Source organism: Theobroma cacao, chromosome 8, assembly GCF_053813885.1.
Source record: "Theobroma cacao isolate CCN51 chromosome 8, ASM5381388v1, whole genome shotgun sequence".
Taxonomy (NCBI): Eukaryota; Viridiplantae; Streptophyta; class Magnoliopsida; order Malvales; family Malvaceae; genus Theobroma; species Theobroma cacao.
Genome location: NC_142646.1, coordinates 27,701,810 through 27,718,575, shown reverse-complemented (window position 1 = coordinate 27,718,575; position 16,766 = coordinate 27,701,810). Strand labels below are relative to the sequence as shown.

General features: G+C 32.3%; 1 protein-coding gene and 1 pseudogene across 1 annotated transcript; both read left to right on the top strand.

Moving 5' to 3' along the window:
- The first annotated feature begins 4,434 nt into the window (after positions 1–4,434).
- On the top strand, positions 4,435–4,782 carry LOC148761292 (mannan endo-1,4-beta-mannosidase 5 pseudogene; annotated as a pseudogene).
- A 637-nt stretch (positions 4,783–5,419) lies between these two features.
- Positions 5,420–7,769, top strand: LOC18592918 (uncharacterized). The gene is made up of 6 exons (XM_007019865.3): positions 5,420–5,769; positions 5,844–5,951; positions 6,584–6,745; positions 6,843–7,014; positions 7,138–7,211; positions 7,311–7,769. The coding sequence occupies exons 1-6, from the start codon at positions 5,473–5,475 to the stop codon at positions 7,389–7,391; spliced, it is 894 nt and encodes a 297-aa protein (XP_007019927.1). The 5' UTR covers positions 5,420–5,472; the 3' UTR covers positions 7,392–7,769.
- The last annotated feature ends 8,997 nt before the right edge of the window (positions 7,770–16,766 follow it).

Here is a 16,766-nt window from a genome sequence, read left to right as displayed (position 1 = left end):
GTTTCATGAACACGTTAAATATATTGAGATTGATTGTCATTTTGTGCGTTATCATTTGACTAAAGAACTCTTCATTTTACCTGATGTTTTCTTTAAATCAAATTGTTGATATCTTTCTAGGTCGTCAAATCAAACGTTTGAAAGCAATGATAAAATAAACGTATAAATTCAATGATACAATTAGAATACGATTCTATTAGTTGGCTAGTTAGATTTCATATGGTTAGCTAGTTAGAGTTATAATATGAATTGGATCCGTCTTGAATATATGTAATACAATATTTCTCTTCTTGTAACAAGGAAAAAAATAAAAAGATTGAGAAAGTGAGAGGTGAAAGAAAGGAGGAGACAAGGAGAGAGGAAGGGATGGGGTGAAAAGCTACAATTGGATCTTATATTGGGCACCTAGATCAATGGTACTGTGAGGGGATGAGAAGTGACAAGGGAAAGGAGAGAAGATGAGAGAGGGAAACAAATAGAAAAGAGAGGAAAATAGGAAATGAAATAAAATTGGTCCAAAAAAAAAAAGGAAATAAAGAGAGAAAAGTAGACCAAGAAATTAGGCAATTTTGGTAGGCCCAATATGAAGGGAATCTCCATGTCCACGGAAAGATATAAGGAGGGAAACTTTCACATGATTTTGATTTATATTAATTAATTTTAAATTTTTTTTGGTTTCAATTTAAATTGAGATTTTGGGGACCTTTACTTGTATAATACCTATTATCTATAATTTTTATGTTCTTAAATTATAAGTTTTATTATCATTAAAATTAGTTTTAACATCATCTATTAGAAAAAAAGGAAATAAATAAAAAAAAATTAGGTAATATATAAGATTGGTGAAAAATGTTTTGTCTATTTTGAGGGAATAAGAAAAAATAAAATATGCCATATAATTAATTTAATAAACTAATAATTGCATAATTAACAAAACAGGGGGAAAATAAAAAAAATAATTTTATCACGTTTATAACCTAAAATAATTTTAGTAAACAAGTAATTAAAAAAATATAAATCTCAACTCGAAAGTTAATAAAATATTAACATAATTTTTCAATAATAATATTAGAAAATAATTCATTTATATTCTTATAATATATGTCATAAATTAAATAAAAAGACTCGTTAAAAGAATTTAACATACATAAAATAATAATTAACATAATAATTTATTTATATAATAAATAAATAATAAACTTAAATTTTATATATATATGCAAACGGTCAGCACATGCGTTGCAGTTTGCAGACATCATTATGTTTGTTTGGTAAAATACAATAAGCACAATGATATCACCATATAACTATTTCAGCCAATTTTGAAGTCGATCAATCTCAACGCCAAAGTCGTTTTCTTATCCAATATATTACATAGCTACGTCTAATTTAGGAATGACAATGGATTTTTTAAATCGATACTGATGAGTATTTGATCTAATTATATAAAATATGAATATTTTATGTTTAGGTTTGGAACGGATTGTGATAGTAAATTTAGTACTTGTTATAGATAAGATACGGATATTATCCCATTGATACTCGATTTGGATGTTTATTTATTTGTTTTGAGTTATTTAAGTTATTATTTAAAATATTTTTAAATTAATTTCTTGTTTAAATTTTAATTTTAATGTTTGTTTTATTTTATAAATTTAATTATTATTAAATTGGACGGATGTGAATTGTGATGTTATTTATAAGATCGTGTTTGGGGGTACGGATTTGAGTTCGGATAATTGAATATCCATGAAGATGTTAAGAAAAGTATTTAAATGGATTTGGATAGTGGATAAGGTATTAAGATTTATGCTCGGGTAAGAAATTTCCAAAATAATTGAATAATTGTAAAATTTCAATACCCTACTTATTAATAGGTTCAAGATAGAGTATTTTACCCATACATGACAACTCTATAATATAGAGTTATTTGAGCTTACTTTTGATATTAATTTAGTTTAATTCTTATAGTAATGCATAAAAATTAATAGGTTTTATTTAAATTATTTTAAATTAATTAATTTAGATAAATCAATGTAATCTTAGTGCATGTTTAGCCTAGCTTTTTTTCAGCTTATTTACATCTTAAAAGTAAAAGTCAGGTCAAACATGATCTTTTGAGAAGCTCTTAAAAAAAATAACTTTTTTTTAAGAACAAAATTTTTAAAAAAAGAGCTTAAAAAAAAGCTCCAAAGAGGAGCTTTTTCTTCTTTTTTTTAAAAATACAAGAGATTTTTTTTATTTCAAAAATATGCTCATTTGTTAAAAATAATTATAATATTACCCTATCAAAAAAAAGAAATACCTTCCATGATAATTTTAACAAAAATTATAACTTATTAAAGAGAATTATAAAAGAAAATTTACCAAACAACTTTAGCTTAACTTTAAAAACTATTATTTTTCGTAAAAGCTTCATAATAGCTTTTAAGTTAAAAAAAATCATGCCAAACAGGTTAATTTTATATTTAATTTGGTGTTAATGTGATTAAAATAAGTTGTTATTGATTTATTCATACTTTTGTAGGTTTAATAAAAGAAAACTTTTAATGGAAGAAGAAGAGCAATTTCAAGGTGCAGATTTTCACTGCATATATTTTTGTATTTCGATCATAACTCTTTCTATAGGGCTCCAAATGAGATGATTCTTAAATCATTCGAAAGATAAAAAAAAAAAAAAGCTACAACTTTTATGTTTACCACTTTGCTCAGTTCAACTTGGAAGGTAGTCAAAAATCTTGTCGAAGTTGAAGCACTGTAACAGTCCTAGAGTAATCACAATTTTTGCTAATTAATTGGTCAAGGCCGTGGCTCACATAGTTTGATGTAGAAATCTTACTTGGAATTGACTCCTTTTTTTCACCAAACTTGACCTAACTTCAAATCCCTATAAAAAATGAGAAGAATTTAAAAGATTCAAGAAGAAGATTTGGAAGATTAAGATTATAATTCTTGAGTTTTATCCTTTTGTTATTCTTTTACTTTTCTTAGTTTGATTTTATTGATTAAACTTTATTTGATGATGATGTATGACTTGATGGAGAACTAATTTATTTATCTAAGATTATGATTAAACTCAATACGTAGTCTGATTTATTTATCTCTCTTTTTGCTTATACTTGATAGATTTCAGTTGTTTATTTTATTCTGTTCTTAATACTGTTAATTGTCTGATCATCAATTAGATTGAATTGGCAATCTAGGTTAAACCTTGACAAAAAAATTTTAGGTAGATTTTGAATAGAATAACATGTGATCGAATGCATATAAGGTAAACATACATCTATAAATCATACGTAGCTAAGATTAGAGTTTGAACTTAATGAATCTATTTTTAATTTAATTTGTATAGACATATAGTAAATTAATTAGGCGAGATATTTTTATTAGAAACTCGATAGAGACTTATAAATAATTTTAGACTTTTGGTTAACAATTTTATCCATTAAACTCGATTAAGAGAGAGAGACAATAATCAGATGAAGTATTAAGGGACATCATGATCTTAGATCTAAAGTCAATTAGATTTAATAAAATAATTTTGCTAGTTAATTTAGATTAATTTTAGTCATTAGTTTGTTAAAAATTACTTTTTCCTTTTCAATTTAATTTTTAGTTTTTTGGATAAAATTAGAGTATTATAATATTAATAGTTAGCAAATATGAATGAAAACAATCTTTTATGGGAACGATACTCTACTTTATCATTATATTATTTGTTAACGATATATGTACTTGTGTGAGAAATCAACAACAAGTTTTTGACGTTGTTGTAGTATAGTGGTGAGTATTCTCACCTATCACGCGAGCGACCCGAGTTTGATTCCAGGCAATGGCGTCAAAAACTTCTTATTGAGTTCTCATACAAGTGCGTGTATCGTTAACAAGTAATATAATGATAAAGTAGAGTATCGTTCTCATAGAGAATTGTTTTAATTCCTATTTGCTAACTACTAGAATTATAACACTCTAATTTTATTCAAACAACTAAAAATTGAATTGAAAAGGAAAAAATAATTTTTAACAAACTAATGACTAAAACTAATCTAAATTAACTAACAAAATTATTTTATTAAATCTGATTGACTTTAGACCTAAGATTATGATATCTCTCAATACTTCATTTGATTATTGTTTCTTTCTCTTAACTAAATTTAATGGATTGAGTTGTTAACTTAGAGTTTTAAATTATTTACAAGTTTCTGTCGAGTTTCTCATACAAATATCTCTCCTAGTTAATTTATTATATGCATATGCAAATTAAATTAGAGACAGATTCATTAAGTTTAAATTTTAATCCTAGCTACATATGACTTATAAGTGTTTGTCTATTCTATATGCAAATTAAACTATCTAATCAACTAAGTGTATTCGATTATACGTTATTCTATTCAAAATCTGCTCAAATGAGGACTCATTTTATTCTATGTCCAAATGGGGTTTCTGCAGAGATGGATAAAAAGCCACTGGACGGACTCAAGGATGATACTTAAGAAGCCATTGATTTTCACCGAATTCGGAAAATCAAAGAAAGACGAAGGATACAGCATAAACGATAGGGACTCATTCTTCAACACAGTATACATGAACATATATGAGCTTGCTGGAAATGGAGGGAGAATCGGTGGGGGATTGGTTTGGCAAATCGCGGCAGAAGGCATGGAGTCATACTATGATGGGTACGAGATTGTTTTATCGCAAGACAGATCGACAGGCAGTGTTCTTAGTCAACAGGCTAGGAAGATGGCCATGCTTGAACGTATCCTGAGAAGCTTCCAATGATCAATACTCACATTGAGCTAGCGCTCATGCATGAAATCGAATAGAACTTAGACGGCTTAATTAGGAAACTAGGAATTAGGGAAGTAAACATTTTGGAGCCATGATTTTGGCTGCAACGAACCATATTGATTTATATTATAAATGGATAATAAGAGATAGAGGATTGATATAAACCCGTGATCCTTAAAGCTGAGATAAGTTTTTTTTAAGTTTCTGTTTCGATATTGAGATTTAAATATTAAATTATATAAAAAGAATAATTAGTATAAAATTATATAAAAATAAGAGATACAATTTATTCTTGAATCATTTGTATTTTAAAAGTTAAATTATCTTTTTTTGCGTAAAATAATTATATGTTGAGCTAATTATTACTAAGGAACAGAAAATTTTAAAAAATAAATAGTAATTCGTAGAATAGAAAGATTGTTATACTAATTCCATAATATTTCCATTTCTTAGCAGCAGAAGGCTGATGCCAGCCTTGCCTTGCTTACCATGGTATCATCGGGCTTCCTCATTCACGTCAACCATACGGAGAGAGTCTTCGTGGACAATTTCCATGACACGTGGGCGCTTCTAATTCATCTACGTGGCATTCCAAACTCTGTTTAGGTAAATTAAATATAAAAATAAAAATAGAAAACCACTCTTGGAGTCAGTCGGAACTCAAGGTGAAGGCAGGAAGATATGTATCGAACGGCGGCGAATCGCCTCTATCACGGCGCCTCTCTTATTAACAACAGCCGCGGAGGCCGCCTTCTTCGACTCCCTAAGCTCAGAACCGTCATTAGCTCTTCACGGTTTTCCACTACAGTAGACCCACAACCGTTCCCTAATCAAACCCTTAATCCATCCGATTCTTCCACGGTATCATCGTCAACATCATCAACATCTGGGGATGGTCCACATGACGAGAGAAAGAATCCGAGAGCTGCATATGAGGAGGAGCAAGCTCGGGTGCTGCAAGCCTCACTACGACACGTTGTACGTACATTCAATTAATATATTTTTTAAAAACTTTATATTCTTATTTATGATTTGTTTTTTCAAAAATGCAGATGAGATTGGGATGGAGTGAAGAAGCCATGGTAGCAGGTGCAAAAGAAGTTGGGGTTTCTCCTTCAATTGTTGGATCTTTCCCCCGAAAAGAAGCAGCCCTTGTCGAGGTAATTTTTGGGGTGAACAGAGTTTCAACTCTTTTTTCCTGTAAAAAGAAAGTTTCAATCTTTTCATAATCTCTGTTTTACTCTGTTTTTTTAATCTTTCATTTTTACTTATATGTCAAATTATTCTATAATTGCGGTTGTTATCAGTTGCAATATGGAAATTTTAGGTAGGGAATTGCAGATAATCCGTAGCATGAATTAATTGGTCAAACAATCTCATAGTAGTGTTTATTGTCTTGTTATTGCACGCTGTCATGTTTCTCTTGTCCATGGCAATGGGTTAATCAAAATCAATCTGAAAGTATTTTTGGAGGCTGTTCTTCTAGGAAGGGACTAAATTTTGGTTTCTCTTTCCTGGATCTTTAATTTGGTTCTACTCTATACTTTGTTTAGACCACTCTGCTCAAAATTTGTCTTTAAGATTTTAAACTCTATTTCTTTTGGTCTTGTATTCTCAACTTGGCATATCTTGTTGTATCCACCAAATGCTGGTTTCCTGATGCTAAGCTATTGATTAGGTGTATGTATAACAATCTCACTGTTTGATGCATACTTAGCTTTGCTAATTTCAGCTAGTATGATCTGTTCTCCTTCAGTTTTCGACAATGACATCATTTCTTTTCTGTCTGCAGTTCTTCATGGATGACTGCTTACAAAGGCTTATTGATAGAATTGACTCCGGAGAGGAATTGCAAAACTTGATTCCTAGCCAGCGCATCTCTAAGCTTGTAAGGATTCGCCTAGAACTGCAAGCGCCCTACATATCAAAATGGCCTCAAGCTCTCAGCATTCAAGTACCAGTTCCTATACCTTTTTTCTTGTTAAAGTACTAGTTTACTTTGTCAAAGCCTTCACTCTTCAAGACAATTGTTTTCTAACATTCTTTTGTAGGCACATCCATTGAATGTTTCAACAAGTTTTAAGCAGCGGGCAATGCTGGTTGATGAAATCTGGCATGCTGCTGATTATGAGGCATCTGATGTAGATTGGTATGTGAAGCGCACTGTCCTTGGTGGGATATACTCAACAACAGAGATTTACATGCTAACTGACAGCTCGCCAGGTTTATTTCCTTTTACCTTTATGTGATTACTTTGATGTGTATACATCTTTGTCTCATCTGTGACTTTCTTGTGGAGGTGCAACTTTTTAGATAGTATTTTATTTACTTAACATTTTCTGGCAGAGTTTCGTGATACATGGCTGTTCTTGGATGATCGGGTGAAAGATGCTTTTGATCTGAAGAAGACAATCCAGGAGGTGGTTTTCTTCTCCATTCCTTTTCCTTTTTCTTTTTAAAAACTTTTTGAAAAAATGGGAATCTGTTTTAGAATTCTAAATGAAGTGACATTGTTACAGGCAAAGTATTTGGCAGAAGCTGTTGGTGCAGGAATGGGGAGTTCTTTGCAAGGATTTGTGAGCAGAGTGCTTCGGAGATGAGAGCTAAAGTTGGGATGGTTCATGATATTTTTATAACTAGCATCAGTCTCAAATTTCTCTCCATGAGCTATTAAAACTAGGAGCTGTCACAAGTTGGTAGTATTTTGATGGACCCTCAATGGCTCTCAGTGTTACCATGGCCTATATACCTAGGTGCTAGCCATTGTTTGCCAGAGATTAGGTTTAAAAATATGTTCCTGGCAGGGGTTTTAGTGCTTAAACCGAATGCCTGACTATTTTGTTATCATATTCATCTTGTTGGCAATGTGATTACATTAATTTCTTTTGATAGATGCAGGCACGCACAATAATCATTTGTTAACAGGATCTTGTTCTTCACATGGTATATTATAAGTTGTTGATAGCTTAAGCCTGTCATTATGGTGTACTCGAATTGTGAACTTTTTAAGATGTTCTGTCCTTTGTTCAGGATCCCAAGGGCAAGTCCAATCTCAAACTCGACAAACTTGGTTTGATCCGTTGGAAAGTTTACATAGGAGAGTCCATGTGAAATGATGTTTGCTTCTAATACGACCAAACCTTCAGGCATTAAGAGTAAAAAGAGTGAAATTTTGTTGAAATATTTGCATCAGTTGTTATTTTCTTCTTTCGTTTTTAACCTGTTGGGGTTCTTTTCCAGCGGTGTAGTATTGTTGCCCCCCTGTTTAAGCAAAGCCCTTTCTTCTCCCAGCTGATAAACAGAGGCCCTTTTAGATGGACTTTTCAATATGCGAGGACATTCTCCAAAAGCAACCAAAAGTTAGGAATTTTAAAATAGTCAAAATACTTGGAAAATTCCTGTATTAGGGTATTTTGTTCAATTTAGTCTCTTCACTCAAAATCGTAATAATTTAGTTTTTTAATTTTAAAAATTATTTTAATTTAGTCTCTCTACTTAACGACATCTAATTTTGCCGTTAAAGAGAGATGTCAATGCTGATGAGGTGCCAATATGATGATGTGACATGTCATGTGACACTAATATGATGATGTGACAATGTTAATATGACATTGACATTGACATGCTAACGTGTAAGTTCTTCATGGTAGATAAAAAAATTTTCAAAAAAAAAATTTATGCCATGTCATAGATATTAAATTAAACAAAAATATATAGTATAGAAATTAAATTGTACAAAATTAAGATGTTGAGAGACTAAATTGAAAAAAATATTTTAAAAATATAAATATTTAAGTAGATGATAGATATATTTATTAATAAGCTAAATATTTAAGTGTAAAAGATTTATGGTGTTAAAATATATATAAATATTTTCTTACTTAATTATATGATTTTAGAATATGTACAATAATTTATCTTTTTTGCAAAATTTAAGTGTGAATTCTCCTTTTATAAAAAAAATTTGAAAAAAAATTTATACTTAAAACCAAATTTAGATGAATAGCTTGCATTATGTTGGAATAAAATAATATAAAAAGATTAAATAAATTCTTTTTTCTTCTATTTTTAATGGTATAAAAATTTGAAATTTATTTGACTTAATTTTTAGTTTGAGCTGAACTCAAATTAGCCAAATAGGTTGATTTAGTTACAACTTTCACAATTTATAAATACTCATTCCTTTGGAATTATTCAACCCTTACTCAATTTATCTTTTATTTAAATTTACTCAAAGTTTCTTATAAAACGATTTTATTTAAGTTTAAAGACCATAATCAAATTTTGCCAAATTTAAATTTAAATTATTAATTTGGATTTATGAAAAAATTATAAATACAAAATAAAATGGTACAAATAGTTACAATTATATTTAACTCTATCAGCTATAAATGTAGTTTTTAATAAAAAAAATTTCAACTTAAAAAATATAATCTAAAATATTAAACAAAATAAAAACATAAAAAATTGAATAGGTGGAGTAGCTCATATCCTCCATTTTACCCTACAAGTACCCATTCCACAAAAACCTTCCCTCAATTTTTTTGAGTTCATTTTTAATTTTTTTAGGAATCGAAAACAAGGACATAAAGAAGATATGAAGAGTTGCCAACATTGATCGAAGAAGAGACATCCTCCACCTGATTGTTAATTCTTTTGCTTTCTACCCTACAAGTCGGGACTCAAATTTCTCAATGACTAGTTTTCAGACCTTTGTTAAGTAAGGTCTTGCACCAAGTGGCAGCCTCAAGTATTCCAAAGGTAGCTCCCCTACCCTACAAGCAATCAAATTCACACATCTTTGAACTGACTGGTCTTCAACTTCTATCCCTATAAGACTACTCTGTTAGAAATTAATATTAAAACTTGACACAAACTGAAGGCATCTCAAGATTCTCTTCACATTAAGGAAGTTGTCAACCTTGGGTCTACAAAAAACCATCGTGTCATCGACGAAATGCAAATGAGAAATCATAAGTCCATTTCTACCAATGGGGATCCTTTGGCATAAATCACAAGCTTCGGCCTTGTTCATCAGTTGGTTGAAGGCCTTGACAACAATGTTGAAAGGAAAGGTAAGAGTGGACAGTCTTGTTTCAACTTTTTCCATCATGAATGGATTAGTTAGGACTCTATTAACAAGAACCGAAATGTTGGTATTAGATAGACACTTTATAATCCAAGTCCTCCAAATCTCCAAAAATCCCATCTTAGCCATCACGAACTAAAGGAATCCACAATCCACACAATCGTAAGCTTTTTCAAAATCAACTTTAAACATAAAACTTAATTCTCTCTGTTTCTTTATATAATCGATAACCTTATTCGTGATTTAAGGCACAATATATTAACTATCTTCCTTTAACAAAGGCAAACTATTTTCTACCTATAACCTCCCCAATAACCATCCGAAGCCTATTATCGAAAAGTTTTGCCATAATTTTGTATAAACTCCCCACCAAACTGATTGGCCTATACTCTGTTATCTTACACGGGTTTTGGACTTTGGGGATCAAGGTAATGGAAGAACTATTAGCACTTTGTTCCAACCTACCCATCATAAAGAAGTCTTCCTAACACCTCATCACCTTCTCCTTGATTATCGAATATTTATTCTTAAAGAAAATAAAATTGAAACCGTCGAGCCTCGGAGCCTTGTTCCCATCGTAGTTATAAAGGGTGTTCTAAAGTTCCAGCTCAGAAAATCTTTTCACTAAAAATTCAACTACACTTGAACTTAACACCCTAAACTGACCATGAAAATCCTTAAGTGGGAAGACCTTTTTACTTTTATAAAAACTCTGCAAAGTATTATGCTATTGCATTTTTTATTTCATTTAGTCTGTTATACTTGACATCTCCAATCTTCAATAGTTGAATAAAGTTATTTCTCATTCGAGTAGATGCCATAATGTGAAAAAAATGAATATTTCGAGCACCCTCGACTATCCATCTCACCTAGACTTTTGCTGCCACTCTCTTTCTTCGATTTTGTAGAGGTCCCAAAGTTTTGCTCTCTTATCTAACATTACTTATTTAATATCCGACCCCACATTTCCCTCATGCCAAGACTCACTAAGATTTTGTAGCTCACTCTCCAACCTCATAATTCTATCCTGTATATTTCCAAAAACTTGTTTTTTCCACTTCTTTAACACTGGCTTAAGTTTTTTAAGTTTTTTCCCAAAAGATTTCATTCGTCCATTGCTCTCACTTGAGTTCACCCAATACTCCTTAACCACTGTTTTAAAGTTCTTTTCTTCAAGCCAATAATTGAACAATTTAAACAATTTTGGCCCCTAATCCACCATTCCTGCCCTAAGACAAATTGGATTATAGTTTGAAATAGAAATACGTAAGCACTTTTGGATCAGATTTTCCTTTGCAGCTAGCAAATTAGTGGTTACAAGAAAGCAATCAAGCTTTCTAAATGTCAGTTCCTCTCTATTATTGCTCCAAGTGAATTTGCTATCAATGAGAGGGAGATCAACCAACTTCATTTCATTAATGAACTCAGCAAATTTTGTTGCCGCACGCCCCATATCACCTTTACCAATCCATTCCTCTACTTGTCTAACCACATTGAAGTCTCCTCTAAGCTCCCATTTGACCCAATGTTTTTCCCTAGCAAGCTTAAGCTCTCCTCACACCCTACTTATTGTCAGATGGTTTCATTATCCCAATAACTAACAAAAAAAATTTATGTTCAATTGATTTTTCCAATTAGAAGAAACTCTTCTGCCACATGTTAACAATGCCTTTGGCTCTATCGTTAACTTTCACTACTTCTCTTACCACTCTGTCTTGAGGCCATAGCTTTTCAAAAATCCCATCATAAGGTCTCTAGATCTTAGTTTCCTACATGAAAACCACATTTGGCTTACTTCGAGCAATCGCCCTTTGCAATGTCTTTCATTTTTCTCCCCTACCAAAACCCCTTAAGTTACGTGATAAAATAGTCATAAGAATCCATGACATCCATTACTTACCTGGCAGCGATCAATGGCTTGATTTATAACCCAGTTGCCTCCCATTTAGCAACCTCTCTAAGTAGTTCCTCCTTTTCAGCCTGAAATTCTAAGCCCATAGTACCACTCACTTCCATTGATGTGATTGTCTCTTTCCAACTCACCAAGTTCCTTCGAGCATTATCTGAATTAGTTTCTGGTTCGATCCTTTTTGCTCTATTTTGCCCTTTCACCTGCCCTTTATGTCCTTTCTTTTTTGATTTCATCTTGAGATCCCATTTATGCTTCTTACCTACTGATCTAAGCAAATCAATTAAGGCAACATCGTCGGATATGAATAACCTTGGATCTCTATACTTCTTAGCAAATCTTCTTTTGTGTTTCACTAGCTACAAGCACTTCTTCCATGAAAGTTAACTTTCCATCGATTCTAATATTTTGTCTTCTTCATCATCTATGACTTTTTCCACTCTCTCTACTACTTTCATAATGTTCTCATCAAGAAAACTTGATCGTCTATCATTCCTTTTACTATAACTCTAACTTTCAAACAAATTTTGCTCACTACATTGTCTATACCCACAACAACCATGTTTCTTGTATCCACTAGGCCCATCCTCATCTCCTTGGTCAAAAGCCCTTCTCAAATTTAATTCTCCAAAGCTATAATGCCAAGCTTGGCCCCATTCAGAACTATCGAACTCCATGCCCTTTAGTGGTTGGTTTTCATTATTAGACCCCGACAAGCATTTTCCTTTTCCTTTATCCTTTAAAGTGATCAACCCTTTTTCAACTTTACTCTAGCATTTTCATGATTGACTCTATCCACCATATAACAACCCATTATACTAACATTATCAGTCCGTTTAGAGTCCATTCCATTTGAATTTCCTTCCTTTCTCTAGTCAACTGTACCCATGCATTTCCCTTTCTCTAATTCACTTCTCAAAGAACGTGGTTCCTTGCCAACTTGCTGTGTCTGCTTTATTGATTGGCTATTCCTAGGCACAATCTCCCTTGTTCCTTTACCTTTCATTTCCAACTTAGCAACACCAACAACTGACAATTTGTCCACTCCAAACTCCTTTGAATCACCCTTTCACTCAGTGGGTAAGGATTTAATTCGACCTGGTCTCCTTCTCAGATCACAGCTAACATCGATCGATCCAATCTGCAGGGCTTCACTTTGATCACCGTGGCCCTCATCGTGAAGCATTTCCCATTGACTATAATCTGGGGGTAAGTAGATGTCAAGCCCTACTCTATTATATACTTATCATGTCATTCATGTACTTGATAGCTTATCTACATACTGGGATGCCTCGGAGAATCGTTAAAAGTCGGTATCGTACCTAGTGGTACAATTAAGTCGATTAAAACTTCAAACTAGTTTGAATAGAGATTTTAGGATATATTTGAGAGTTATTGAACCTTATAATGTCTTAATATGGTGATTCAACGTTCGAGGATTAATTTGGAGTCAAATTGGGAATTTTCATAATGTAAGGGTAAAATGGTCATTTTGCCACCCGAGGGTAAAATGGGAATGTTGGATGAAATTTTTGACCAAGTTTGACTAATTGGAGCATGATTTGAATTTGAGAAATGAAAATTTTTAATTTCGACATTTTTTCAAACATAAGGGCAAAACAGTCATTTTACATATCCACGAGGACGTAATTGGAATTTTTAGAATTTTACACCACCATAACACTTGTCAAGCCCATGAATTTTACCTATTATTATTTTATACTTTGGATAATTAAGAGATTACATGTGGTGGTGAGAAAATGCTTAATTGTTAAGTTTTAACCATGGACCAATCACATGGTGACACATGTCAAGTTTTAATATTTTTATAATTTCCTTTATAAACTCAACATAAACTCTCCCATTTCACTCTTCATGGTCGGCCAAAGCAAAGAACAAAGAGAAAAGAATAGAAACAAACCCTAGAGAGGAAAATTCAAGAGAAATTTGTTGAATTTCAAAGAACAAAACAATCAAATGTAAGATTTTTCAATTTTAGCTTAAGATCTACCTTTCCCATGCTTTCTTTTTCATTTTCTATGGATGAAACACAAGTTTTCATGAGGGAATACTTGCTGGCAGAACATAGGGAGAGAGGTTTTGATGATGGATTTTGCTAGATTTCATGATATCTTAGTGTTTTTAGTTGTTTGATGATGTTTGGCATGAAAAACAAGCAAGAAAATCACATGCCCTTCAACAACCCTCTTTGGTCAAATTTTATAGATGACATGTTGATGATGGATTTTGTTGTATTTCATGTTATTTAGCTTGTAATTGATGATTTATACTATCGGATATCGAAAACGGCTATCGAAAATTATAGTTCCTTTAGTAAACGACTTGAACAATAATGAGAAAATCATAGTAAATGGACTTGGATTTGATTCCTAATGATGTAGATGGATTTATTGGACTATGTTAACACTGATTAGCACGTTAGTTCGGAATCGAAATGAATTTCGGTTATGATGAATTAAGTCACAATCAAGCTCATTGAGGTACTTTGGTGTATTTGGAATATTGGAAGTGTAATGAATATATTTGAAGTTGAATCGGATGTTTTGGTTAATTCAACAGTGTATAGTTCGAGTTAGGTCGAATACAAATTCAATCAGATCATAATTAAACCCACATAGAACACCGTCTTTAAGTGATTATTCGAACAATTCTCATTCAATTTCATGCATTCATATAGAGCCTGAAATAGTTTTATAACAGTTTGGCACAAATATATTGAATTACGTGTCGTATATTATGTATAGGTGGTGAGCCCTCTGATTAGGGTAAAGATATCGTACTCGAGGACCAAGAATAAGAGTACTTCAAACTCCCGCTATTGTGAGTAATCAGACGATCATCTAAACTATCTAAAGTAGTTTATGTTCGTTTTTATAATCTGAAGAATAATGAACTTAAACCGTAGATTTTTATGTTTTATAAGTAAAGTGTTGGTTAAATGAATGAGATTTATAAATTGTTTTGCAATTCAATGACGATTTTGGAAATTGAGTAAGTGGAGACTATATACTTGTGTTATCTATATATATATACGGTTTGAATTGATGGCTTATGACAATGTGATGGCATGAATGGCTGGATTTGTGGTTTGTGGATTATATAAACTGTTTTGTTTTACCTTTACAGGCTAGGTAATATCATATTAGCCATGTCATATTGTCGAAATTTTTATTAATTTGGTGAGATAATTGATTAGCTTACTGCAGTGGGCGGGTTTTCGTGGACTAGCCTATTAGAGGGGCACGGTAAACCCTGTTATATTTTACCTTAGTAGGAGAGGCGCGGAGGGTATCTCCTAAGGTAAGTTTAGAGTTCACTTCACGTCGAACCGCCACATGAGGATGAAACTCAGCCAACGCCAAAGAATGACTATATTTTAAAAGTAAAAACATGTTTTATGGGTATATGTCGTTTTAACATCCTTAGCGGACTCGGTTGGATGCTTGGGGCAAAGTGTCACCGAGTATGAGTTTTGGCACAAGCCAAGTTTTTAAGAGAATCATAAGCCTTGTTGATTATTTCGATGAAATGTAATTGTTTTATATGAATTGAAATGAGTTTTAAATGTCATGAATCATATTGTGATGGGATGATTTAACTGTCTCAATTTACTCGGATTTAGATGTTGTAGATGAACTTTGCTTACTCACTAGGTTTATAAAAACTCACCCCCTTCTTTTCACCCATTTCAGGTTCAGAGCAGTCTGTAGACAGTCGATTTTGTCCAGGGTTTACTTTTGGTTTTGCACCGTTAGAAATCGTAGGTCTACAGTTCTGTTTATTTTTGTTATTTTGGGAGCCCACATGTCATTATAGAATATTTTTGTATACCTGGTTTAGTGTGCTATTATATATATGAATTTATTTTGCTCTTATGTTACAAAAATTGTTTATGCAAGATTCTATAAATATTGTTTTATAAGAAAATGAAATATTTTATTTAATATTTTATTTAGTTTCATTAGCCATAATTTCATTTTAAATGGATGATCTAGATTACTAAAATTATTTTTAGATAAAAAGAATATATTTTTCGATCGTATATTGTATTTTCACCGGGTTTCAAAATTTTCAAAAAAAAAATGATCAAAATACCCCTGTGTGGCAGAAATTACTTTTTATTTGTTTTTGATTTAAAAATAGTTTATATTTCCTTAAAGCATGATATTTAGTAACTGTTGCTTACAAAGGAGACGTAAAATTGATGCAAGAGTCTTGCGAGGTTTCAGTTGACATTCCGAGTAATAAATGTCTATCGAGATATCGCGGCGGTTGTCACGAGCTCGAAGAAAGTACCGGGTCGTGACAGAGGAATCTTCCTCCTACTTGAGACTTCAACTTGAAGCGTAGCCATGTCAAGCCTAGTCATGTGCTTAGTGGCTAAGTCCATTTGGATGAATCAACCTCAACAATTCCCTATAGCTTCAAATATTCTCAGGTTCCATAAATGTACCAGTAATTCTTCAATTTTAACATAGGCCATGTACTTCTTGTCATCAACATGCAAATCATAAGGTTTGATTTCTTCAAACCACACATTGAAGATTTCAATGTGTTGCTCGATCACGAGTTTCATGTCCTCTGCATTATCAAAATCACGAGCACATTCAAGCCCCCTACTAGCAGGACCTTAGTCAAGACGCTCTCACTATGCAGTGCATTCTGTACTAACTTGTAACTAATAGCCGATCTAAGCTTCCCCAAAGTGCTTCGCCTGAACCACTCCACCTCCTCTTCAATAATATTGACCTTCATGCCTTCAATTTTCGCTCCTTGGGTAGTTTTTCGACCCTTTACGACTTTTCCTACCTTCAATCCCCATCCCTTCTTTCGAGACCATATCCCTAAAAGACAACCTTGGCTCTCTGCTATTAGCTTCGTTCTTGTGCGGGCATACATCGAAGCCTTCACCATTGCTGCCCCCCTATGTTTATTTGCCACCTTGACCACAAGGAA